The sequence below is a fragment of the Pinus tabuliformis genome, chromosome 4_1 (genome assembly GCF_031772625.1).
Source record: "Pinus tabuliformis cultivar Carrire ecotype Pingquan chromosome 4_1, CPIR1, whole genome shotgun sequence".
In the NCBI taxonomy this organism is placed as follows: Eukaryota; Viridiplantae; Streptophyta; class Pinopsida; order Pinales; family Pinaceae; genus Pinus; species Pinus tabuliformis.
Genome location: NC_142303.1, coordinates 949,889,218 through 949,914,318, shown reverse-complemented (window position 1 = coordinate 949,914,318; position 25,101 = coordinate 949,889,218). Strand labels below are relative to the sequence as shown.

Genomic DNA, 25,101 nt, shown 5'->3' with positions numbered 1-25,101 from the left:
CCATCATCACCTATCTTGATATGCATCTACAGATCCTTCTCCTCCAAGTTACTGAAAAGCTCTTTGTTACCAGTCATGTGGAAAGAAGCTCCACTATCCAGGTACCCTACACTACACATCATTGATGACACCATACAAGTGATGAGGGTAAATTCCAGCTCAATTTGTGAGGCAAGAGCCTCACCTGCCGCTCCTCTTGAGGGCTTCTTATCGACCTTCTTGATCAGACAATTTGTGGCAAAATGTCCCAGCTGATGATCGTGAAAGCACTTGAATTTCAACATGTCCTTCTTCTTGCCGCCTTGACAATAATATTATTTGGAATGGGATGAATTCCCCTTCCCTTTCTTTGTGTTACCCGCTAAGGCACAATTCTCCTCCTCATCATCTTTTGATGAGGATCTGTCTCTAGTGTTCCTCTGAATCTCTTCCCGTACCAAATCCAACCACAATCGCTCCCAATTTGATAGCTTCTCCCTCCCATTAATTGGTTCCTGGTAACTATGCCGACTCTTGGGAAGTACTAGAAGAGCTAGGCTCGCCATATCGTTTTTGGAAACAATAATGCCGACAATTGCAAGCTCATTATGACAAGAGGTGAACTTAGTCATGAACTTCGAAATTGAGTCGCTCTTCTCCATCTTCATCTTTCTAAGCTTGTCCTTCAGTTCCAACTTCCTATGGTCACTATTATTTTGAAACAAGTTCGTCAATGTCGTCCACATTTCATATGGAGTGTTCTTATCGTGGAGGCTTGAGACAATGTGGTCTCAAACTCCTTCCAGGATAATTCCTCTTGATTTTGGCACAAACTTTCTCCATTTAGCCAGATCTTTAGCAACATATGCTGGAGGCTTAGGAATTTCATGATTTATGAATTCCTTGAGGCCATTGTCTTCCAACACTGTATCCATCTTGTCCTTCCAAGCTATTTAATTTGAGTTGCCGTCTAGGGCTTACTCAAGTAACAAAATGTAGAATGACATATCGTTGACTCTGAAGTATGAACTTGCAAAATCGATTTTTACCTACACAATAAACTCTAATTCTCCTTCTTCTATACTGTCTTCAGCCCCGATACCATGTATATTTTTCCTTGTATATTCAACAACTTATGTGATATGCTAAAACACAGGACGAGAATCTACTCTATTCTTCAGTAGAAACAAAAATTGATCGATGAAATAAATAAGTAGAAAAGGAACAATTTCAATCGCACATAACACAATATTTCTTTGGGGAAAGCAATTGCTCAAAACCCTGACTATATATATTGCATTAACCAGAAGATATGAGGAGAAAATACAATGTTTGTTCAACCAGAAAATTTCTTGCACTAGTACAATCTATCTCTCTGCCTCACAAACAAGCTCAAGTCAACACTTAGCCAATTTTGTTGCCTTCCAAGCCCCTTCTTCTTTGCGCAATTACTGGGAGAATTAGCCTCTATTTAATTGAGATATCCATTCTCCATAACTGTGAAATCCATCCATAGGCCCTTAATTGATTGCAAGCACCATCTGTACAACTTGGAAAATTATACATCTGATAGTATACTGTCCTTGAACTCTAATCTTAACTGGGTCTTCCTCTGAACTGACACGCATGAGCTATTTATGAGTGAATATTCAATTAACTGGTGTGGTAGTGAGGATGCACTGGGGCACTTCCCCACTACTAGACTTCCTACTAGTTCCTCCAATAGTCAGAACTAGTTTAACTAACTATAACTCACTTAGATAGAGTTATCTAATTACAACTCAAAAGAGCTCAACCTTGGCCCCTAAAATTTAGGGATCACTCTACATGACTCTAGATAGAATTCCAACTCAAATTTCCTAAGTCAATTAAGTCAATTTAACTCAATAAACTATTACAAGTTGCTATGAGATAGAATTTCAATTTAATTCACATTTTAATTCAAGGACAAATTAAATTGGAATTTCCTGTTGCTATTTTTAACAATTCAATTACCATACATGACAATACCAACCACATACCATGACCTCATGCATGAAAACTATAACCATGTCAATGGATGCATAATAACATATAAACATTGACATGCATAGCAAATGCATAATCAACATACACTCATGATGACCATATCCAACAACAACAACATCAACTTTCAAATGGCTACACAACTGCAACCAAGACCACCTCCATGCATACACAATAATCACATAGACCAAATGCATGAAGAACACATATGTAATCGACATGTATGCATGACCAACACATTCTTCCCATCCTATCGAAGGGGTGAAGCATGCTCTAATACCACTCTGTAACACCCTCCTATCTAACCAGTCCATTGGGGTAAACATGTGAAGAAGAGTTACTATGATGTGATTCAAATCCCCATGTACAATTAAGGAAGTGGAACCGAAAAAAAAAAACCAATCTGACCTTTCTTAGGAGCTACAGAACCTTCAGGAGACAACCAACACTTCCAAGTGCCCATCCCCTGAGACAACTTGTCATTTTGCTGAGATAGACCCCTAGTTTCTCCCATGAAAAGACATGCATGCAACTGAGACCCTCTAGTCACTCCCACAACAAGGCATTCATGCAACTATGTCCTTATTCAAGAAATTCTAAGCCAACGACCTTGGATTCTATGCCACTTTTTCAGGGCTAGGTCTCAGGCCTTTGCCCAGAACTTCATGAAACTTCCAGAAATGATAAATAACAATTATTTAAATCTACTAATGCAAACATTGGTATAATGAATTGACATGACCCCTACTATCCATGACATTTATTTGTCAAACATAGCACAAATATGTAATCTACAGGTCATAATCACAAATCTGAGCATAGGGGTCTCGTACTTATCTGAGAATCGTCGAGAAGAATTGATGCCTTATCACAATAGCTGAATTATCATCTATTAGGCCCTATATTCGTTCATATTTCTTGTACTAATGAAATCATGATGAGATCCATAACCAAAGTCTATCATGAACCATGCTTATAACTCGCATTTAACCAACAGAATGACAAGAGTAAAACATCCATAAAATCCACATATTAACAAGTAAATTTACCTATGAAATACAAAACGAGAAGGAGCCCCTATTAAAGAAATCATAAGCTAACCAAGTCAGGGACTTCCATAAACCACCTGACCATAGATTGGGCAGAACCAAATCTTTCTTTCACCCAATCACCCCCATGGAATATTCCAAGCATAAATGTGTGACTCACAACAAAACCAACCAGGGCTTCCTCAGGCTTTACTATATATCCCACCAAGGGATTCCTAGGCCCAGACCCTCAGTAATAGAACTAGTCTTTACCACAATCCCACATGATCACTAGGCCTATACAAGCATGGATTCTTCGTATCTCTCCACCTAAATTGTGAGGAATTTGTGTGTCTCAACCTCTTATCTTTACCATGTATCTCGCCATTACCAGTCAAGGGATTCCAAGGCCTACGAGGTCACCACCCTTTGGGCCTTACCATGTATCCTACCATTACCGGTCAAGGGATTCCTAGGCCTAATCAAGTGTATTCACAATCTGGCTTTGCCGTATATCCCACCCCGAGATTCCTAGGCCTTATGATCAATCTTGAGACCACCCCACTCAACTTTGAATCCATCCGGAAATATAGCTGAACCAAAACAATAGAACCCCATCACACCATGGATATCTATAAATGACAAGGCAAGGCTGAATACCATTGTCATACCTAGCAAAACCCATGCCAAAGATAATAAGAGAACCAAAAACACACATGCATGTACCATGCATGCTAAAAATAGCAAGGAAATCATGCATGAAACTTGGTACCTGGAAGTAATCTCGTTGTAGCTACTTGACCCTACTCTTCCTTGCTTGATATTTTTCTTCCTCTTGCTTTCTTGTCCTTCCTTTGCCTTCCTTCCTCTAATCCTAGAGAGCTCCAAGAATTCTCTAAGTGTCCAAGAGTATGAGAGAGAGAGAGCTCCAAAACTAAACTGACAAAAGGTTGTGAAATGATCCCTAGAAGCCTTTTTATTAATGAGGGCTACATTTTCTTAATTTTCCATTATTTTCCTTCATTTTCCTCCTCACATGCAACCTATGACCTTTCACCTTCCTTTTCTCCTAGTTTCCATTATTTTTGTAAGTAAAATGTCAATCAATGCCTCTTTCCTTTTCGAATCCTTTGCCATTCCATTTTTCAATTTCCTTATCCAAATTAAAACAAATGAACAGCCACACTAGGATGTTTTTCCCAACATTCAACTTGGAATAAGTGTCCCATAACCTTGGTCTTATTTTTCCTTTATTAACTTTATTAGATGGATTTTTTTTACCAGGACTGTTACAAAAACATTGTTTGAAGTAGCTCCCATCATTCACAACCCTTCCTCATGGAAAGGAATTTTCCTACATTGGAAAATTTCTATCTGAGCTCTCTTTAGGCCAAAAATACCCTATACAAAGTATGGAGTCCTCTGCTAAATTTCCTCTATTGGAAGTTCTGGTTAACTCGCAATCAAGCTATTTTCCAATGACAAATGGAAACTCTAGGGAAAGAAACTCAAAAAGAAATGTGCTTGCTTCTAGAATCCCTCTCTCAAAAGAAGATTCCACCCTAGCTGCTGGAGGATATATCAGAGGAAGAAAGGACATGGGTCTAGGTTCTCCAGACTAGTAACTCACCTTTATCCATAGTAAGGAAACATGGAGAGTCAGAAAGAGGAACACAATCACTTTTGAACACAGATTTTGACACTTGGTTGCTAGATTTAGAAATTACTACTCTCTTTTCTGATGGATCCCCAAAAGGAAATCCAGGGGTGGCAAGACCAGGAGGGGTGATCATTTTCCTAGGTGAACAATAAAAAGCCACTTTTTCTTTTGGATTAGGAACTGCTACTAATAATAGAATGGACCAACTGGCTTTGTCAATGGGGACGAATCTAGTAATTTCCAAAAATATCGAGCATCTTAAGGTCATTCAGGATTCATGTATGGTTATTAATCAACTATTTAAAATCCAATCTGGTGCCTTTTCTCCATCTAACAATCTATTTTCAAGAATCAAGTTATCTATTACACACTTCGATAAGATGGGGGCACTCCATATTTTAAAGGGAAAAAAACTCCTTGGTTGATACCTAAGTTAATGTAGGAGTAAGGTTAAAATAAGGAGTTTTAAATAGGGGGGCCACTCTTTCCCACCATCCCATTCCATAATGAATCCAACAAACATGGAAGAAACATAGTGCTGATGGGAGCAACAACATGGGGAGTGATGGGTTAGATCATTGTTCTTTAGTTTTATAAATTTGTATGTTTTGCTTCTACCAAAAAGTTTTGAATATCTTTTGTAGAATTTATAGTAGCAGGGTAGTAGGAAAGAGAATCACTACGTTTTTAAAATTTTTTCTAACTATAACATGTAAGGGGATGTTCCTTTCTTTGAGTGGATACCACTCATAACTTGCACTTATTTTGAACCTCGTAACTGTAGCTAAACACGAATTCAACCATTTTTTATAATATTATTGAAATTAACCATTCCAGTTATTTAAAAAAAACAAACATTAAATTAGTGTAGGAGATTCTAAAAAAACCTTATTTATAAGACATATATCCAACTCTACACAGATAAAAGTGTACATACTCTACCCTTTTAAGTTTGATGGCTAAAAATGAGAAATATATGAAAACATGACTAACAAAAACACTCTTCTTTTAGTTTTGATAACTAAAATTGACATATATATTAAAAAAAAGTTTTGATGTTTCCAAAATCCTATCAACAACATAGGAATTACATTATCCTAAAAAAATTGTTCTTCTAGAATTTTTACTTCTACATACATTCTATTTTGACATGCATATTTTTACTTCTACAGGCATTCTATTTTTGACATGTGTATATCCAATAAAATATGCTCAAAATACAAATTGCTTTGTAAAACATTGAAAAAAAAGGCTGAATAATTTGGGATTTGTATCTTCTAATTTTTGCCTTGAGTTTTGTTATGTTTCCTTGATATAACAATTTGTTAATCTAAAAGTGATCCAGAGGATGTAGAACTTGTTGAATGAGTGATAGGGGATAATGCTAATAATACAAGAATTGATAAGGAACCCGAGGAGGGCCTAGGAGACTAAACATGAGACCAAGGAAAGAAACCATAACAGAGGGAGACTCATTTATTATCCTTGTATCCCAAAATAAATTTTGAATAACCAGAAGGTTCCCAGAAATAAGGACCCAATAATCGAGAAATTCAAGGTGTCTACAAAAAAATAATGACTAGCTGTCCAACAAAATTGGATGTACTTCTACAAGTCGAGGAGAGAATGAGAGAAAAAAAGGGAAAGGCATATCTGGGAATAAATATAGTGCCATTTGTGGAAGGAGAGGTTCGCATCCATGCATCATCCAACAAGCAAGCCAAGTAGCCAAACACTGAGCTAACCACACCGAATCTCTAGAGAAAACTTCTCACTACTCCATATGAAGGAGGAGAATAAATGGTCATTTCCAAATTTAATATCTGTGCATAGGAAGGGACTATGTGCAACATGACTAACCTGCCAAGCGTTATAACCTTGGTGTCTAAAGTCATAAAAATCCTTATGAATGAAAGGGGGCATAACTTAGGGGATGATTACAAGACTCATCTTCAGAAGAGTACCAAGTCCAAGACTAGCACCTTCATTTTCTATGAAAATCACTTCTTTTTTTCTTGGAGATTGTGATGGTAGGAAATTTTGTACATATTTTGATCAATCTTTTAGATGCAAGAGAGACTTGAGGCAATCTTGACATCCTTCATTGGTTTCTCTAACGCAAGGCTTTGATTATGAGCCTTGAATCTCCAATCATCTCCTAACACCTTTGATACTCAGGCTTGATACAATGGAGAGACCCTACAACAACACATATGCCTTAGCTTGATTATTATAAGTGACACCAATCCCCCATGCACATGTTAAATCTTGGTTGGTGTCCTTCAGGTTCAAGATGACTCCTCCCATTCATGCTACCTCTAGGTTTCATTTTAAGACTTCATCAAAGAAGAGAATGAATGGTTTCTTATCTCTTTTCCTTGTTCCAAAGTCCTCTTCCGCAAGCCTATTTTCCCAATGTCGAGGAGAAGAGGGTTTCTTAGGTTTAATTTCCAATATCATCAATCCAAATTGCTATATCCATTATTTTTTTCTTTGTCTAGAGGATGTTTATTTGACAGTGTTAGTGGACCCTTGGAGCACATCACTTTTAGCAATCAACTTCAAGCTTTCTTGGCTACGTTTTATGGAGTTTTTTTTTAACTTAATTGAAGATCAACATGATTTTAGTTAGCCAAACTTTTTGTTAAATGAATTATGGGAGCATTTCCCACAACCAATTGAATTGATTTTTTCTTTGAGGTACCCCATGTACATTCTAGTAAAATGAGTGAAAACCTTATTCCAATAAAAGGGGAATGAGACTCTATGAGGTAGTCCAATAAATATGAGAATATAAACTGTCTTATGAATGATAATTCTAAGAATTTATCTACATATTGTGCACCAATTTGGACCTTGAATATCTATTTTTATTGGGTTTTCAAAAGTTACAATTCTTCCATGCATTGTCAACCAACAAAAAGTATTAATTTTTAGAAGTCCATTTGGGTGCCAAGTTTTTCTCTTGATTATTTCTCGCTGAGGGAGAGGTAAATGTATCAACTAATGAAAATATCCTTATTTAACTAAAAAATAAGAGGGACCCCATTCATGTTGATATGAATTCCCTAGATTGTGTGGTGCATATCCATGTAAGAAAGTTGAAAAGGAAAGGAGTAAAGGGTGGAAAAACATGGGAATGACATCAAAGTTCCATCCTAGCTAGTCACCCAAGACCGCATTCCAATTTGAGATATCAAATATTGAGCATATTCCTCTTACTTCCATCCAAGTCTTGAGGGGAAGAAGACATGGAAAAATCACCAGAGGACACTGACCCTAATGTTGTCCTCTCAAACCCTCATATCTTTTCCATTTCCTAGAATCCACATCAAATTGGAGTGTATCATAGGGATTGCACAACTCAATAATTTCCAAATGGTGGACCCACTTTGAATACCAAATTACCCATCAATACCAAACTCTTCTTTACCCAAAAAGTATTTTTTTCCGCATTACATGCTTCCTCTAGTTTTCTTTTTAAGTAATTAGATGCCACATTAACTGCCCCCCAAGGCTAAAATGAGTAAGGTTAAATCTCTAACACCTAAACCACCTCTATCTTTTGGAGTGCTGACAATGTTTTGACTAACTAAATGATATTTTTTTGGTTTCCATTTTTCCTCCCTACCATAGATATTTTCTGAGACCTTAGCTAATGTGGTGCATAACTCCCATTGGGGCAATCAAAACAAAGCATTTAAAGATAGGAAGAGAAGATAGGATGTATTTTATGAGAATAGATCGTCCTACAATATTTAGCCATTGATCTCCCTATAGATGAAATTGCCTTTTAATTTTATCAAGGATGTTTTTCCATGACTTTTTTGAAGGGTTTCTTATCATTATTAGCATGCAAAGGTATTTAAAAGAGTGTCATTGTTCCTAAAAGGGAAACTACAATGTTCATGATATGAAATGGACTACCTGAGAGCTTATGTTCCACCCCATGCTCTTGAGTTTATTAATCAAACCACCTAAAGAACATACAAAATCATCCAAAACTAATTTGAATCTATTGTCAATAATGACTGAGACTTCTCCTATTATTGTATCATTAGACAATTGAGCATGGTTAATTTTTTTTTTTTATTTCTCTGGCCATTTTGGTACCAAGTAGATTACTATTAAGTATTTCATGCTCCAAATTCCTACTCAATTTTTTTCCATCAAGATATAGAGAAGAGGAGAGAATGGGAAGCCTTACCTTGACACTCTACTAATTTGAAAGAACATATTAGGTCTATTATTTCCAAGTGGTGTAATTTTAGTACAAACACATGTTTCCACCCATTTGATGAATGAAGAGTTGAACCTGACTTGTGCATAAAATTGAATAAAAAGGAATTCCATACTCAATCAACAGAATTTTCCATGTTGATTTCAATAACCATTCTTTTCTCTTTGTTCATTATAGTAGTGTGTATTGCTTCTTGAAATAGAATGATATTGTCTGTGATCTTTCATGCATGAAACCCCCTTGGTTTTCCAAAATAAATTTTGGAACAACCATTCTTAATGTGTTATCCATGATTTTTTACTATTTTTTATATGAGGTATCCACAATTAAATGGGTTGAAATCTAGAAAAGGTGGAAGGGTTTTTTTGCACTAGGAATTAAAGCTAGAAATATAGAGTTGGTATTGCCCCCTACTCTACAATATTTCTTCCTATATCTCAAAATTCTAATCATGTCATGATTAATTATCTCCCAAATTTTTTGATAGAAATGTATGTTGAAACCCTCCAAATTGAGATCTTTGTCAACTTCTATAGTCTATATTTCATTTGCTAACTCCTATTCTTCAATGTGCACCATTAGTTTCTCATTGTCCTTTGACATCATTAGTGTAGGGATGTGACTTAATAGTTATATAGTGATGTCAGGATCTACTCGCTCCTACTTGGTGTTGGAATTATGAAAAATGTGTTGTCCTTGATGGAAACCTACTTAATAAAGATGCCAACATGATGGTAGTAGGATGAGCATTCAAGCCAATATAGATGTGACAAAAAAGGAATATCAGTTCAAAGACAGAGGAATGATAAATATGAAGTTTGAAGAAGTATACGTGGGTTCTGTGAAGAAAATCCATGTACACACGTGGGTATGAAGAAGAAAAGGCGCATACAATTTCCGCACCATGGTATTCTAAATACCAAGGGTCTTTACCATGGTATTGATCCATAATATTCAACCCAAAAACACATATTTGATCCCGTCAAAGAATACCATCGATATTAGTGTGGTTTTGACCTATGGTATTGGATAAGGGCTAAGCTATATAAGGAGATGAAGATCAAAGTACTTTGTGTGTGCAAGTGATAAATATTTCATAGTTACATATGAAGCAAGTGTGCATGTAATGGGCTATTAATGAATTGTTTGATCTAAAACTAAGTATGCACCAGGGAATTTGACGATGGATCACATCCAATAGATCTGAAATGACTATATTGATAATGGATTTGTTTGATCTGTGATATTATGTCTGACGCATGTCTTACTATGTATGTCGCAAAATGGGTTTGTTCTGAAGGTTTTATGTGCAGCGAAGCTATAAGTCAATAGTTGTATATCTATACACGAGTTCAATAACATGAAATGTGCCTACATATGCGAGTTCTGTGCTGGTAAGTCGTGTATCGATTTTGAACTTTGGACAAATCTATACACAAGTTTGATTCCTAAAAAGCGCATATACAAGTGGAAGTGTTTTGTGGAAAGTGCGTATATAAGGTAGGAATTTTTTGAATAAGATGTCTACTTATTCTAATCAGCCTTGTTGTGTTTCTACAGTTTGTCAATGAAGTCTTACTTGATGATCTGGGTTTAACAATGATGATTGAAGTTGAATTGATTGATTGAAGAGTGATGATGCTGCTAGCTATATGTGATTGAAGATCTGTGATTATTTCAGAGTAATTCAATGTTTCAGGGTGTAACTCAGTGTTTGTTTTAGAATGATAGTGATTTAGTTTTAGGGTTGAATGTTTTGAGATATGTATGCAACTATGATTCAAGGAAGTCGCTTATACACGTGGATTTTATAAAGTGAAGTAGTGTATATATTCTGACATTTTATTTATCAGGTTTTTGAATTGGTTCAGTTGGTTGATGCAGTGTTTAGGTTCAATATTGGTATTCTTGTTATAGTGATCTAACTTCTTTGGTTGTTTGAGAATAAGTTGACTGATTTGGGTCTTAGTTAGTTCAGTGATGGGTTGATTCATTTGGTACAATGATTAAGTGATTTTATATGATGATTGGTTTCATTTTTATTATTTGATATTGGGGTTAAATGATGGTAGTGGGTCTAGTTTGAAATTTCACGAAAAGTGGCCTACAAGGTGTGATGTTTTATATCAGGTGGATCCAGTGTGAAAATTTATGAAACATTGTCCACAAAGGTGTTTAGGGTTGGAGCCTTCAATAAGGGAGTCGAATATCCCTTCTAGTGGTAGCTGGTAAATTATATCAGGGGGTAGGAGCTCCCTTCCAGTGGGTGCTGGTAAACGAGATCAGGGGGCTGGAGCTCCCTTCCAGTGGGTGCCTGTGTGTTGGTATGAGTTTGTGCCAATACAAGATTGTAAGATGTTTTCTTTATAATAAAATATGAAGACAAAGATGACAACATCAATGGTCTTTTCCCACATTGGGTTTCCACCTAAAAATCTTGGTGTTCATGCGTATTGATATATTGCTTATGTGTGATGGTTTATTCTATTCTTACTGCAAATGGTTACTCTTTAATTAATGTATAAAGAAGAACTGATGCACTGGTTCAAGTTAAACATATGATGAATTAGTTGAAAAGTTAGTTAACTGGATATACACTACTTATCCTCATCACAATCACGTACATACACTTGTTGACTGAATTAAAACCACGCACAAAAATATGAATAAGAAATTGAAAAGTTTTAGTAAGTTCTAAAATACTGATTCACCCCTCCTCCCAGTATTTTTCCCAACACTTAGAATATATATTTTGATAAAATTCACTCAAAATTGTATTTATGTCCTCATAATTGGAAACACTACTATCATCATCTCTAGTTATCTCTTGGATACTATTTCTTTTCCTCCTTTCCTTTGCTTGTGGGTGGAAGAATGTTGTATTATGATCCAAAACATTAAGCTATAGGATACTAGACTTGAGGCACCAATTATCCTCCTCATTCCTAACCACCATGTGCAATTTGTGACTGAAATGTTTTTCTCTCTATTTTGGCTTTTTCCTGTATTTGAGATTGCATGTTGTTTAGCTAAAAATGTAAATTTTCTTTCTTTTTGGAAGAGAGAAGGAATTATTAATTACCCTATAATTTAAGTGCTCATTTGTCCAAGATTATTTTCTACTCCCATATGTATACCAAATGACCTACAAGGTCCATGTATGCCATGCTTTTTTTTCCATTTTAAAAAAACTAGAAAATTTTATAATGATATAAAATTTATGAATGAATTCAATAGGGATAAGTACAATGAAAGAGGAAACTAATGTCCTTCCCCTAATGGAATACTAAACAAAGTATTATTATGCCTACTATATAATAAAAGTTTCATTTTGATTGAAATATGTGTCTATGGAATGTCTTGATAATACTTTTGTCCATCAACTATTAATTGAATCAATTTTTATATGTGCCAAGATTGGCTTGTGTATCCACTTGTTTGTTGTTGGCAAGTAGGAAATGGAACCATTGCATCAATTCAAAACTTCCTTTGAGGGTTTCATACTACTACATATAGGAATAAATACTGAAAAATAGTAAGATGGTACGACTAAAATTAGCTATCTCATCGAACATTACAAGAATAATGTCATTTTTTTTTCATATTTCATCCACGTTCATCAGTATTACAACGAACCATCTCCACATTGTCATAATTTTGATAGTTTTCCTGGTTCGTCACAAGACCGACGAAAGGATGTTAAACCCGTGATACAGATGGCATAAAGTAGATGTGGGTCCCTCACTCTCTATGTGTTGAACCTATAGTTAATCCACCCATGTGATTCCATAGATGAATGATGGGGATGTCTCCACATTATTAGACAATGGATACGGTTTTATTTTCATTCCTTTGGAATGACTACCCTCTCATCCTTTCCAGTTCATTTTGCTTCTTCTTGACAACCCAAAACATCTGCGACACTGGTTAGGGATTCACTCTGTGGTAGTATTTATGTTTCCATCTGTATTAGGCATCCATACCTCATCCCCAGTCTAATTTTACACACCTTAATACATGTAAATTTATGTGTCTTTGATGTTGTATATTTTATTTTTAGGGTTAACATATTCATGTTAATAGATGTCAAACTGAGAACACATTTGGGGTTAATACAACATTTTTTCCCTTATCATTCTTTCTAATTATTTTTCTTAGTGTTTTAGGTACCATGAAGAGGTATTAAGAACAATTATCCACTAGAGGTAATTCAAGTTCATGTTATTTTGAGTTACTTAGGGTTTTGAGTGTGTTTTATCGCACCATACACTCTAACCATTGCTTGTCATCAACAATCGTAATACAGTTTCATGGTTTGAGCCAAGAAATCAAACTTGTGACACTCTGGTAAGAAAATATAACCATTATATTTAGTATCCTTTTATTTATATATTACACAGAGTTTAAAGCTAGGTAAATAACCCTAGGAATTTTTTCTTTTGCGGGTGGGTTGGGGTTTTACTAACTAGACACCTTCTCAGGGTTGAATTTCCTTCTAGGATTTCTATAAACCATGGAGAAAACAACCCGTGTGCACTTAGTGTGAGCCATAGTCATGAACACAACCAACCTTTTTCAGGTAGCTACCATGTATATCTAGGGTTTCATATGCTCAGGAATCATCCATAAATACCCCAATAAACTATTTATTTAGGTTTTTAAAAAATACCCTTTCGTTGAATATTTTATAATTTTTTGTTATTAGTTTTTTGTTATGTAACTTACTGAATCCCTTTACAGGTTAGACATCCTATTATCAGGGGTCCTTAGAAGCGTAATGGTTGACTCAAGTTTTTTCTTCGAAACATCAAGGATTCCAAACCATTATTTTTATCACCTTTATGAGAAAAATCAACTCTTTCATCATGAAACCCCTCCCTTAGTGTCAGAGTCATGACAATGCACCAAGAATAACACTTACAAGGTACTAGAAAAATTCTATGATACTTGAGTGTTTGACTATGCTTTGTTTTTTTTAATTATTAATTTTTCTTCAGCATCTCTGGTTGTCTTCCTAAGGAATATGATAAGATACTATGGTTTTCTCCCTGCAGAATATGATATTTTGAGTATGATTTCTACTCTAAAACAATATGAGTAGGCACAAAGTTAAGATAAATCTCACGCTGTAAAATTAAGGCAATTGAAGATGTCCAGGATTGATAACCTTCGAGTACAATATTTATAACCAAAAGTGTATGGGATGGAACACTAGTTTGAGCTTCATATTTCTGTTAGAAAAAATTGAAGTGTGTTGGCATTATGACTAATGTGATATCCTTGATGGAAACATGCTTGATAAACATGTACTTGATGTCAACATTGTGATAACATGATGATTGTGGAACTCATATAGATGCTACAGAGGATATGGACAAAGAAATGAAAACTCAGTTACAGATGGATGACAAAAGTGATGTTTGAGAAAGTATACATGGTTCCTGTGAAGAGGGGTCATGTACATATGCAGGGGCTGTGAGTAAAAGTCATGCACATAAATTGAAGCATGGAAATGTGGATACCAGTGGTCATTACTATGGTATTTCCCCATAGTAATTGGCGTGACAACATTTATTGATCTCATCAACAAATACTAAAGAGATTACCAAACGATTTACCTAAGCTATTGGCTAAGGAAGAAATATATATAAAGATATGGAGATCAAGGTTTCAAATGTGCAAGTAATGGGTTATTCATTTATGATCTGATCTGGAACAGGTGTGCACAAGGGGGCAAGAAGAAGACTCAGATTTGAAAGATATGAAGATATGTTGAAATATATGGTTGATTAATTGTTGCAAATATCTAAGAGGCTAATAATGATGGATCTGTGATTACATTAATGCTATGATCGAAATGAATTTTCAGAATTTTGTAGTTTTGATAGTGAAAGTTGCGGAATGTGAGTTGTGTTTGTAGCGAAGTTATGCTTTAGTAATTTAAGATCTATAAGTGTTTTTTCTTCTAAATAGTCGCATACATAAACATATATATTTCTATTAAGTTGCACGTATATTCTAAGATATATTTGTCAGTACATTGAGATCCATACGTGGGTGTTGCACATGATAAGTGTGTATATATGTAGGTATGCTTAATAACAGTCGTGTATATATTTTGTGTTAAATCTGTTCAGGGTTTGCAGTGCTTCTTGGTGATGACAGTTGATGAGTTTTGTTATATTTGTTGATGTCTCTCAATGATGTCTATCTTTATCTTGAATTATTGATTAGACTGGTTGTGAATTTATTTGATCTGGTTGGCTTCTGTATTTAGTAGTTTGGTACTTGACTGATTCAGTTTTGGGATTATTATTGTTGTGGGTCTAGTTTGAAAATATGATGAAAGGTGGCCTACAGGGTTTAATGTTTTGAGACAGGTGGATCCAGTATGAACTATTATGAAATGTGGTCCACGAAGGGTGCTGAGGGTTCGATCCTTTAATATGGGAATTAGAGGTTCCTTCCAGTGGTAGTTTGTAAACTTGTCCAGGGGGTACGTGCTCCCTTCCGGTAGGAGCCAGTAAACAAGATCAGGGAGTAATAGCTCCCTTCCAGTAGTTGCTAGAGAATGAGTGGAGGTTGTAGCCTCCTACAGGAGGGTGCCTTACATGTTGGTAAGAATCTACACCAATACAAGATGTAATGATTTTTTCTTTATAATAAAAGAAGAAGACAAAGACGATGACAACGGTGGTTTTCTCCCACATTGGGTTTCCACCTACAATATTGGTGTTCATATGTGTTGATATGTTTCTTGTGTGTTGATGATCTATCTTCTCTTTACTACTCATGATTTTTGCTTAATAAATGAATAACAAAATAATGATGCACTGGTTAAATATAGACAGTTGATGGAACATATGAAAATTAAGTTAGCTGGATATACACAGTTTTACTTCACTGAAGTCACGTACAAAGGTGGGTTACATAAATGAAATTAGTTTACATAATAATAAATGTGAAATTAAAAGTTTGCGTGAATTAAAAATACTAATTCACCCACCCCCCAGTATTATTTCTAATAATTGGTATCAGATTAGGTACCTCATAAGAATCTTGATTGCTTAAAGGGAGATCTATCAAAATGAGCAGTCAAGGAGTATTTTCTTCGAGACTACCCTTTTTTAATGGAACTAACTTTATGATCCAGATTTAAATAGGAACACAACAAATTATAGATATAACCATAAATACAGAGATGCATTAGAAATAATGCTTCATTTCATTAGTGTAAAATACTGAAATATGCTTACAAACAGAAATAGAAATAAACTAGCTAGGGCAATGGTAGCTTGTCTCTGAGAAGATATGTGGCAGCTACATGCCTCTGAACTATGTTACAATGAGGCTATAAGGCCTATTTATTGTTGAGAGATAATGGAAAACCCTAAACATCCAAAAGCCTAACCCTAGGAGATGAAACGGCAAACTGTGGGCCCCGTTTGGGTAAATTGGTACATCAACTTCCCCGGGTTGTAACTTTGGCATACAATCTCCGTTTGACACAAACAATACCTCGTTAGAAAGATCTGTCCGAGGAATAGAACTTGTGAGTGAGAAACATCAATCCATGACCCATGGTGCTCTTGGTTTCCCCAAAAAAATGTCGTTTCGGGCCTCAAAACGACTTCGAAAGTTCATGACCCAAAAAACTGCTAAAAATAGTAAATTATCCTACAATTAAGGAAACTAAAAAGCTAAAAGAGACAGTTGTGGGGGTCCAAGTGGGATAGGTGGGTGGCCACCAACATCCACCTGGATCATTCCTCCCCCTTTAGGAAGCAATGGTCCCCATTTCGTTGAGTTCCTCCATGAGATGAGGAAACTTCTACTGAACTTGGTCCCTCGTGAGTTGTTCTGCAACCTCTGATGTGTCCCGTAATGGTGGGAAGCATGGCCAAGGGCGGTCCACATTGAACACTCAGTGAAAGTGAAGGAATGGGGGAATGTTGTGCTCCAAAGAATTGTTTCCCACGACCTTGGTAATGGTGTAAGGACCATATCGGAGTGGTCTGAGCTTTTGATGGGCTTTCTGCAGTTGCAACCAGATTTTATCGCCCACTTGAAACTCGTGTGGTACCTAAAGCTGATCATGTCGCTACTTGTAATTGGCATTTTCCAGAATGGAGTGGTGATAGATCAGCCCGTTGGGTAGAGGTGCTTCGAAAGTCAAATCGGATGAATGCTTAACCTGACAGTGCAACAGTACCCCTGTGGTTGAGGAGAAGATGTTCCTATCTTCTTTAATGACCGTATCCACCTGCTTCTGCTACGTGGAGGAACCCTTCCTGAGGGCCATGGATGTGGCTATGATATTCCCCGTACTTTGAGGGCGAACCAGACAAAAAATGAATTTCCTAGTCTGGGAGATGATCTTACTGCCGTTCTTAGCAGAGATCAAAGAAGTGGCAGTAGGTGGGGCTACCTCCGGTATCCTGTATAATGTATTACAAAAAGAAATAATAATAGCACGAGGCCTTGACTCATACACAGCATGTCACTTCCACAAGTATGGTTGGCCTAATAATACATCACAAACATCAAGTGGTGCAACATCACAAAATACCTCATCTATGAAGGGTTTGATGTTGTAGGGAAGGCGGCACTACTGGCGAACTCGGAGATCTCGTCCTTGTTGAAGCCTCCCGATACTAAATGGCTGCGCGTGTGGTGTAGTTGGTAGGCCCAACCGCTTCATGAACTTTGTTGAAATGAGGTTCTTTTGGATCCCATTGTCAACAATGAATTGTAGCGGCGAACCCTTCACCCACATCTGTGAATGGAAAAGACGCTCCCCCTCCTCTAGATCTTTGGGCTCATTCTTCTAGATATTCGCGGTGGCAACAATGGCGATGGGCTCCGCGTTAATGATCTACTTCCCTTTGCCATTCCCCTTGTTGGGTTCTGACTTAGGGTCAGAACATGCATCTGATTCTAAAGTCTTCAACTTGGCCACTAGCGACTGCTTGGTTCGACACTCACTTATGTTGTGAGTGGGGCTCTTATGGAACTCACACCACTTTCTTGTGTCCTTCTTTGACTTTGTGGTGTTTCTCTTTTCTTGTGGCTTCGACGGGTTGTCTTGGGTTGCCCCATCTTAGCTTTTTCCTTGGTTCTGCGGTTTGGGGAAGCCTTTCCCTTGCTTCGGATTCGCAGATCCAAAGTCTCACTTCTTTTGTTTAAACTTCTGCTCGATTTTGACAGCGTATCGGTACGCCGTGCCAAGCGAGGAGATGTTCAGGAACTCCATCTCGTCCTGGATGTACCTATGTAGGCAGCCATGGTACTTGAGGACCAAATGCAGCTCAGAATCCTTGATACCCAACTTTGTGCGAAGGGTATGAAAAATATTGGTGAACTTCGCCACGTCTTGGTCCCTTCCCTGCCACAACGTGGTCCACTTTATGTATTTATCCTCATATCTTTTGATAGGGTAGTACTGATCCTTGATGGCGTCCCGGAATGAATTCCAAGTGGTTGCGGCTGAAAATAGTGAGCCCGTACTTTCATCCTTATGCTCGTAGTAGGTTTCCCACCAGTCCTTGACGTGGGGGGCTTCTTTGAGAAGTGCAAAAGTGATCTTTTCCCGATTGGAAAAATCACGAACAGAAAAATAATCGTCTAGCAGATTTAACCATTTATCTACAACATCTGCATCTATCTAACCCTTGAATATGGGGATTTTAAAGTTAACTTGTACCGTAAAGGGTGCGGCACTTCCAGAGTAGCTGTTGGAAGTAGATGTGTCGCCCCTAGGTAGCTGCTGAAGGATCTAGGCAAAGTTGTCCATCATGGCGTTCCTTTGTTGCTCGATGGCTTCTTCGAGCAATATTTTGATAGGATCTTCTGCCCCCTCGTCTTTCTTTTCATCGGCCATGGGAGGCCGTCGAGATTTTCAAGGCTGGTATTGTAAAGGTTCGACCAGTTCAAGCCCTAAATCCTTATATCCCGACCTCATTGGGGACATGCAAAGAAAAATAGAGAAAAAAAGTATATCGCTCTGATACCTTTGATCTGAATTTAAACAGGATGCAACAAATTACAGATATAACCATAAATACAGAGATGCAACAAAAATAATGCTTCATTTCATTAATGTAAAATATTGAAATATGCTTACAAACAGAAATGGAAATAAACCAGCTAGGGCAATGGTAGCTTATCTCTGAGAAGAGATGTGGTGGCTACATGCCTCTGAACTATGTTACAATGAGGCTCGAAGGCCTATTTATTTTTAAGAAACAATGGAAAACCCTAAACATCCAAAAACCTAACCCTAGGAGATGAAACGCCAAATTGTGGGCCCCGTTTGGGTAAATTGGTACATCAACTTCTCGGGGTTGTAACTTTGGCATACGATATCCATTTGATGCGCACAATACCTCGTTAGAAAGATCTATTCGAGGAATACAACTTTTGAGTGAGAAACATCAATTAAAGACCCATGTTGCTCCTAGTTTTCCCCAAAAAAACGTCGTTTCGAGCCTCAAAACGGCTCCAGAAGTTCAGGACCCAAAAAACTGCTAAAAATAGTAAATTGTGCTACAATTAAGGAAACTAAAAAAATGAAAGAGACAGTTGTGGGGGTCCAGGTGGGATAGGCGGGTGGCCACCAACATCCACCTGGATCACTTTATATTTTGGAATGTGAGAATGAGAGATTATTTGTAGACACTAGGAGCTCAAGTATGGAAAATTTTTGAAGGTCAATATCAATAACCAACCTCCATTCCCACAGATAATGTAGGAAAGACGCAATACAAGAACAATGCACATTGATTCTGAGTTTGTGAAAGTCATGCAACTGAGCACTGCAAAGGAAATATGGGATAAAATTTTCCAAATATATGAAGGTGACACTAAGGTAAAAAGTGCTAAACTTCAAACATAAATAATTCAGTATGAGACTCTTAGAATGCATGATGATGAAAGCATTGCAATATTTTTCCTTAGATTAGATGAAATTGTTAACACAATGAACAATATTGGTGACAAAAAAAAGGAAATTGTTGTTGTTGAAAAAATATTGAGATCACTAACTCGAAAGTTTGATTCTAAAGTGTCTGCCATTGAATAAATGGAGGGTTTGAAGAAAATTACCCTTGAACAACTCCATGGGATCTTTGTTGAAAATAGCAACAAGAAATGTTATAAATAACATCTAGAAATTCCAATTTAATTTGTGCTTGAATTAAATTGTAATTATTTTCTCATAGAAACTTGTAATAGATAACTAAATAAAGTTGACTTAGTTAACTTAGGAATTCCGAGTTGGAAGTCTACATGGAGTCATGTCTGTGTGATCCCTAAATTTTAGGGGTCTAGGATGAGTTTATTTGAGTTGTAATTAGATAACGCAGTTTGACTGAGTTACAATCAGTTAAATTAGTTCTAATTGTTGGTGGAACTAGTATAGGTCTAGTAGTGAGTTGGTGCACTAGTACATCCTCAGTGCCACACTAGCTAACTGAAGATTCACTCATAAATAACTCATGCATGTCAGTTCAGAGGAAGACCCAGTTGATACTAGAGTGCAGGGACATTGTACTATCAGTTGTATAATTCTCCAAGTTATACATATGGTGCACGCAATCAATTGAGGACCTATTTTTTGATTGTGCAGTTATGAAGTAATGATTTCCCTTTAAATACGAGCTAAATCTCTTAGGAATTATGCAAGGAACCAGAAGCTTGAAGGCTAGTAATTTGGCTAAGTATTGGCAAAAGGAAGACATCAGGTAGAGGATAGGAAATTCTTGTGCAGGTTGAGCTCAAGGTTGAGCAAAGCATATTGTTTTCATCGATCTTTATGGGCTTCCGCTGTAAAGAGTAGAGTAGATTCTTGTCTTGTGTTTTAAGAAATTACATGAGATGCTGAATCTATGGAAAATCTACATGGTATCAAAGCTAGATTTGTAGTAAAAATCTACATGGTATAAAAGCTTAAGACAATATAGAAGAGAAGAATTTGATTTTTCCTTACAGATTAATGGAGCTCTAGTTCAGGGAAAATCTAGAAGACCCTATGTGTAGATTTCTTAATGCATCTAAACGTCTACTAGTGGGCAGATTGAGGAGAATGATTTTTTTGGGCTGCGAGTTTGTAGAGAAGATCTGAAAATTTTTGGGAAAATGTTTCAAAAACAAATAGAAGATCTCGATTCCTTGCAAAAAAATACCCAAATTCAAAACAAAAAATAATCATCTGAATCGGAGTTCGGATGAGGTAGATATCACCGATTTAAAATCAGCTATTTTTCTAGAAAATTTCATGATGGTGGGACAGATGAAACAAATTTCTATGCGAGCCAAGATCCTATATGCTCTTGAGGTACAATATGTATGCAAAGCCTTGAGGAGCAAGGAAAATGTATAGAAAACAGATCATACTCTTAATCACAGTAAAACAATTAATATATTTCATAATCATCACTCATAAATATCGCAAACATTTTGAAGAATCTGTTAAATCAACGAAAGTTGGGGGCTCAAGTGGGGTGCTCCCTTGGGCACATGAATTCTATGGAAAAAACCTTCATCTACCTATAGCATGGAAATTCCTCCTAATTTCCTTATGCTTTAGTGTATGATGATCCTGTTCAACAAGAGCAAACATCAATTCGTAGGTTGTCGGCAAGGTCATTGGTGTAATAGAACTATCATTACATCTTATGATGAGTTTGGCATCAATCTCCTTAAAAGTCTGAGGACTTTTGACTCCTCTTGTGCACCTTCATCCATAGCCACATAATTCTTGTCCTCGTCATATATATGACACTTTGTCATTATTGTCTTCATTAATCGCCAATTCCAGTGGGCCTCATTAAGATACTGGTCATACATACCACCCAAAGAAAACCCATTAATGAAGAAAATAAAATGAATCTAAGGATCTGTCCGCCACACATTACCTTTCTAAAAGCCATACAAGTCAAAAAGAATGCCGGATGAGATATAGTGTACATTTTTAATTTTAATTTGAAAAAATGTATACCTTGCCCCAGTTTTGGCGGAGGGAATCCTGAGCTAACTGTAGATTATAGCTTGGAATTCTTTGAGAAATATGATGGGGAATATGAACATTAATGTCATGGCACAACAATTCAATCCTGCAAAATAAATATATGAGTGATTTGCAAAGGCCTCATTATCCTGACACACACAAAATAATAAGATGAAGAAAAACAATTTGAATGAAAATAGAAAAAGGATGAATTAGTAAAATTGAGCATCACCAATGTGGATAACTGCAATGAACTGTTCCACCTAATTGAGCTTGTGTAGCATTCCAGTGTTTGGGATGTTTGAAAGGTATATGAGGTGCTGTATGATGGACCATAGTAAAAGTACTCATCTGCACAATTTCATGTCAGAAAAAGGCACACAAAGAATGCCACAAGCTTTAACGAATCCTTGTACAATTTCAGAAGCAGTAAATTAAATAAACTACATAACCAGTAGAAAATCATAGGACGAACATGCCCATTTGAATAGAGTTGATGACAAATATGAGAGAAGAGAAGTTTACCCAAAAGTGATATCCAAGCCATGGCATGAGCCAAAACTTGAACCAACCTATAACTCCTGTCTTGTATATTATCAGTGGCCATCCAATAGCCATGAATGCAAAGACCCAAGTCAAACTTATAAGAACTTTCTTTCTTTCATATGCTCTAAATTTGTTCAAATCAAAGTGGCAATTCAACCTGTGATAAAGCAGAAAATGTGTGTGGGTATAATAGAGTATGATACAGACAAAAGCTGTTACGAGATTGGATTCATCGTTTTTCATGCTTCCTAGGTGAAGCTCTCAGCATAACAAAGGAAAAACAAATAGAAAACGTCAACTACATTCATTTAATCTTATTTGTCAAAGATAATCTTGAATTAAATGGTACATCATGCCCTATCGTACTGTAATATGGACATCCGAGACCATTAAGATAGTCCTTTAATATAGATGCATACCAGTGACCAACTGATAACCATGGACGTAATGGACCAAATCCAGCATCAAACAATGGCCTCAAAGACAGCGGTAAACAGTCATAATTTTCCCTTAGCAATGGGTGCCATGCAGTGTCTTCACCTAGCCTAGGCACAAAAGAGTCACAACTTATGTCAAGGTGCAAAGAAATTAGTCACAGATCATATTGATATCCAAATATTAGTAACTGTTCTTGTCAAGGTGCCATTACTGGACTAGAAGTGTAAAATTAGTGATCCGCTGTCAAGGAGGAACCTTCACTTCTCATCTTTCTAGGTGGATTGCAGGAAATCTCTCTCACACACATATAGAGCCAGCCTCCAGGTCGACATGCATCGAATAATGCACAAACACCAAATATTTATTTTCGTTTGAGTATGCTAGATACATATTTGTCCATAAGTTGAGGCTTGGCAGATATGTTCTTCACTTAGGTTTTTGTTATTTAATAACTGTTTATGCCAAACCATTCTACAGGCTGAACTGGTAGCAACTATTTATCCAATGGCTAATATTGTAGAAAAAATAATAAACTCAAGCAAGAATTCCACTCTCACATAATTGCATCAGGTCTATTTAATCTCAGATGAGTTATCATATAGACTGTAACTTTTTCTGGAATGTAGGCTAAATACAAACAACTAAAAGGACTCATCATTGTCTAGAAAAATCCAAAGTAGATCCTCTCCAGGCATACTAGCAGATTCGATAATAATTTGCTTCCTTACATGCAAATGAGAAAGAAATGAAACTATTTGTTATGAATTATAGTCAGCATTTTAACCAAATTAAACAAATACCATTTGCTTCACTAATTTCCCTCTGTTCAAACTTCACACATACAGAGAGAGAGAGAACATGTTTGTCTTGGCATGATGTCTGTCATGCTTGATTCGCCATGGTTCATATGGATAGATTAGAGGTAAGAAGGCCAGCGTCCCAACAATATCCTCTATCATCTTGTTTTTTGAAAAGCACTTGTGTGCACAATCATGTCCTATCACAAAGAACTACAAACAAAAACAATTAGCAGAAGAATACAAACAAAAAAGGCATGATGACAAAATTCCCAAATTGTACAACTCCTCTTTTCAAAAATTAACATGCTCACTGTCATGAAAGCATCGTTTGATATATAAAAATAAACTGACCCCGGTGATTGCAGTTCCAGTCCATGCCCAAGCAAGAGGGAGGAGGTACCAAGGTGCTCTTGATATGATATAAATCCCTAGTGAATAAGCAGTAACTGATGTAACTACAGTTCTCCAAGCCTTAAAATAGTTAATCTCAAATGCCTGTCCAGGTATTACAAAGCAGAATTAGGTGACCTTAAAATACACCACAACTTGCACGTCTAGAGGATTTGTAATTACATGTCAAAACAACTGAGACAACGAGATACCTCCTGAGGTAGTGTATCAATGACATGCTTCAATGTCACATTATCAGGAACAGGCTCCCCAATTTGGGTAAATCCATAATCTTCAGCAAGGTGCATTCTTTCCTCTTTGTCATTAACTGGAGGTGGAGGAATAGGAACAGCCACAGCTGAGATGAATCTCAATGCCTTCTTCCTTAACCCACATAGTTGGGTTGGTGTTCTCTGTTCAGGTTACCAACAAAGTAACGTTTATGGCATTTAAAGAATAGCAAGCATCAGCGAAAATTCAAATACTGGGAACAGCGGAGACAGAGATGTACTTCGTTATTGATTGAATGACTCAAATGCCTTCCTGAAATGATACCTGTAAATCAGCTCTCTTTTATTAACACATCAATATCACAAAAAGTGGGCAATTAGTGCAAAACAAAACAAGAGGAAATTGAATGCATGGGCAAAACCCCACATAAGGTATTGCATGTTTAGTTTTTAATCTAGTCCAGTGGGTTAACTCAAGTGGTTGAGTGCTGTGCATTACAAGCAGGAGGTCATGGGGTCAAGTCCCCGGGATGGCTACCTCTGTGTATATTATAGGGCCTCATTCAATGTCCGGGCTAGGTTAGGTTGCCAAAAATTGCAACTGGCCAGTTCACCCCGTTTACCATACTCAAAATCAGAAGTGACCAGAGAGTTTCCTTGGGATGTGCATTCACCGGAGAAAATTAAAATTAGATTAAAACTAAATTACAAAAATTGCAACCGGCCAGTTCACCCCGGCTACCATCCTCGAAATCAGAA

General features: G+C 36.7%; 1 protein-coding gene across 2 annotated transcripts; it reads right to left on the bottom strand.

Annotated features, from left to right (window-relative positions):
* Nucleotides 1–21,331: 21,331 nt before the first annotated feature.
* On the bottom strand, nt 21,332–24,831 carry LOC149179279 (omega-6 fatty acid desaturase, chloroplastic-like). Of its 2 annotated transcripts, none has more exons than XM_089420579.1 (9): nt 24,624–24,831; nt 24,325–24,525; nt 24,074–24,217; nt 23,766–23,932; nt 22,904–23,029; nt 22,464–22,641; nt 22,171–22,289; nt 21,930–22,044; nt 21,332–21,766 (listed from the first exon to the last, which is right to left on the bottom strand). In XM_089420579.1, exons 2-9 carry the CDS (start codon nt 24,418–24,420, stop codon nt 21,605–21,607), a joined length of 1,107 nt encoding a protein of 368 aa, XP_089276705.1. In that variant the 5' UTR covers nt 24,421–24,525; nt 24,624–24,831; the 3' UTR covers nt 21,332–21,604. The 2 variants fall into 2 exon arrangements, with proteins under 2 accessions (XP_089276705.1, XP_089276706.1); XM_089420580.1 differs by having other exon boundaries at nt 23,781–23,932; nt 24,624–24,830.
* Between the last annotated feature and the right edge of the window lie 270 nt (nt 24,832–25,101).

Excerpts from the sequence above, each read along its gene's own strand:
- LOC149179279 (XM_089420579.1), bottom strand. The coding sequence starts at position 24,420 with ATGCACCTTGCTGAAGATTATGGATTTACCCAAATTGGGGAGCCTGTT. Across the intron at positions 23,933-24,073 it reads CTGGAACTGCAATCACCGGG|TTCTTTGTGATAGGACATGA; the intron begins GTCAGTTTATTT and ends TTTTGTTTGTAG. Across the intron at positions 22,642-22,903 it reads TGGTTATCAGTTGGTCACTG|GTTGAATTGCCACTTTGATT; the intron begins GTATGCATCTAT and ends GCTTTATCACAG.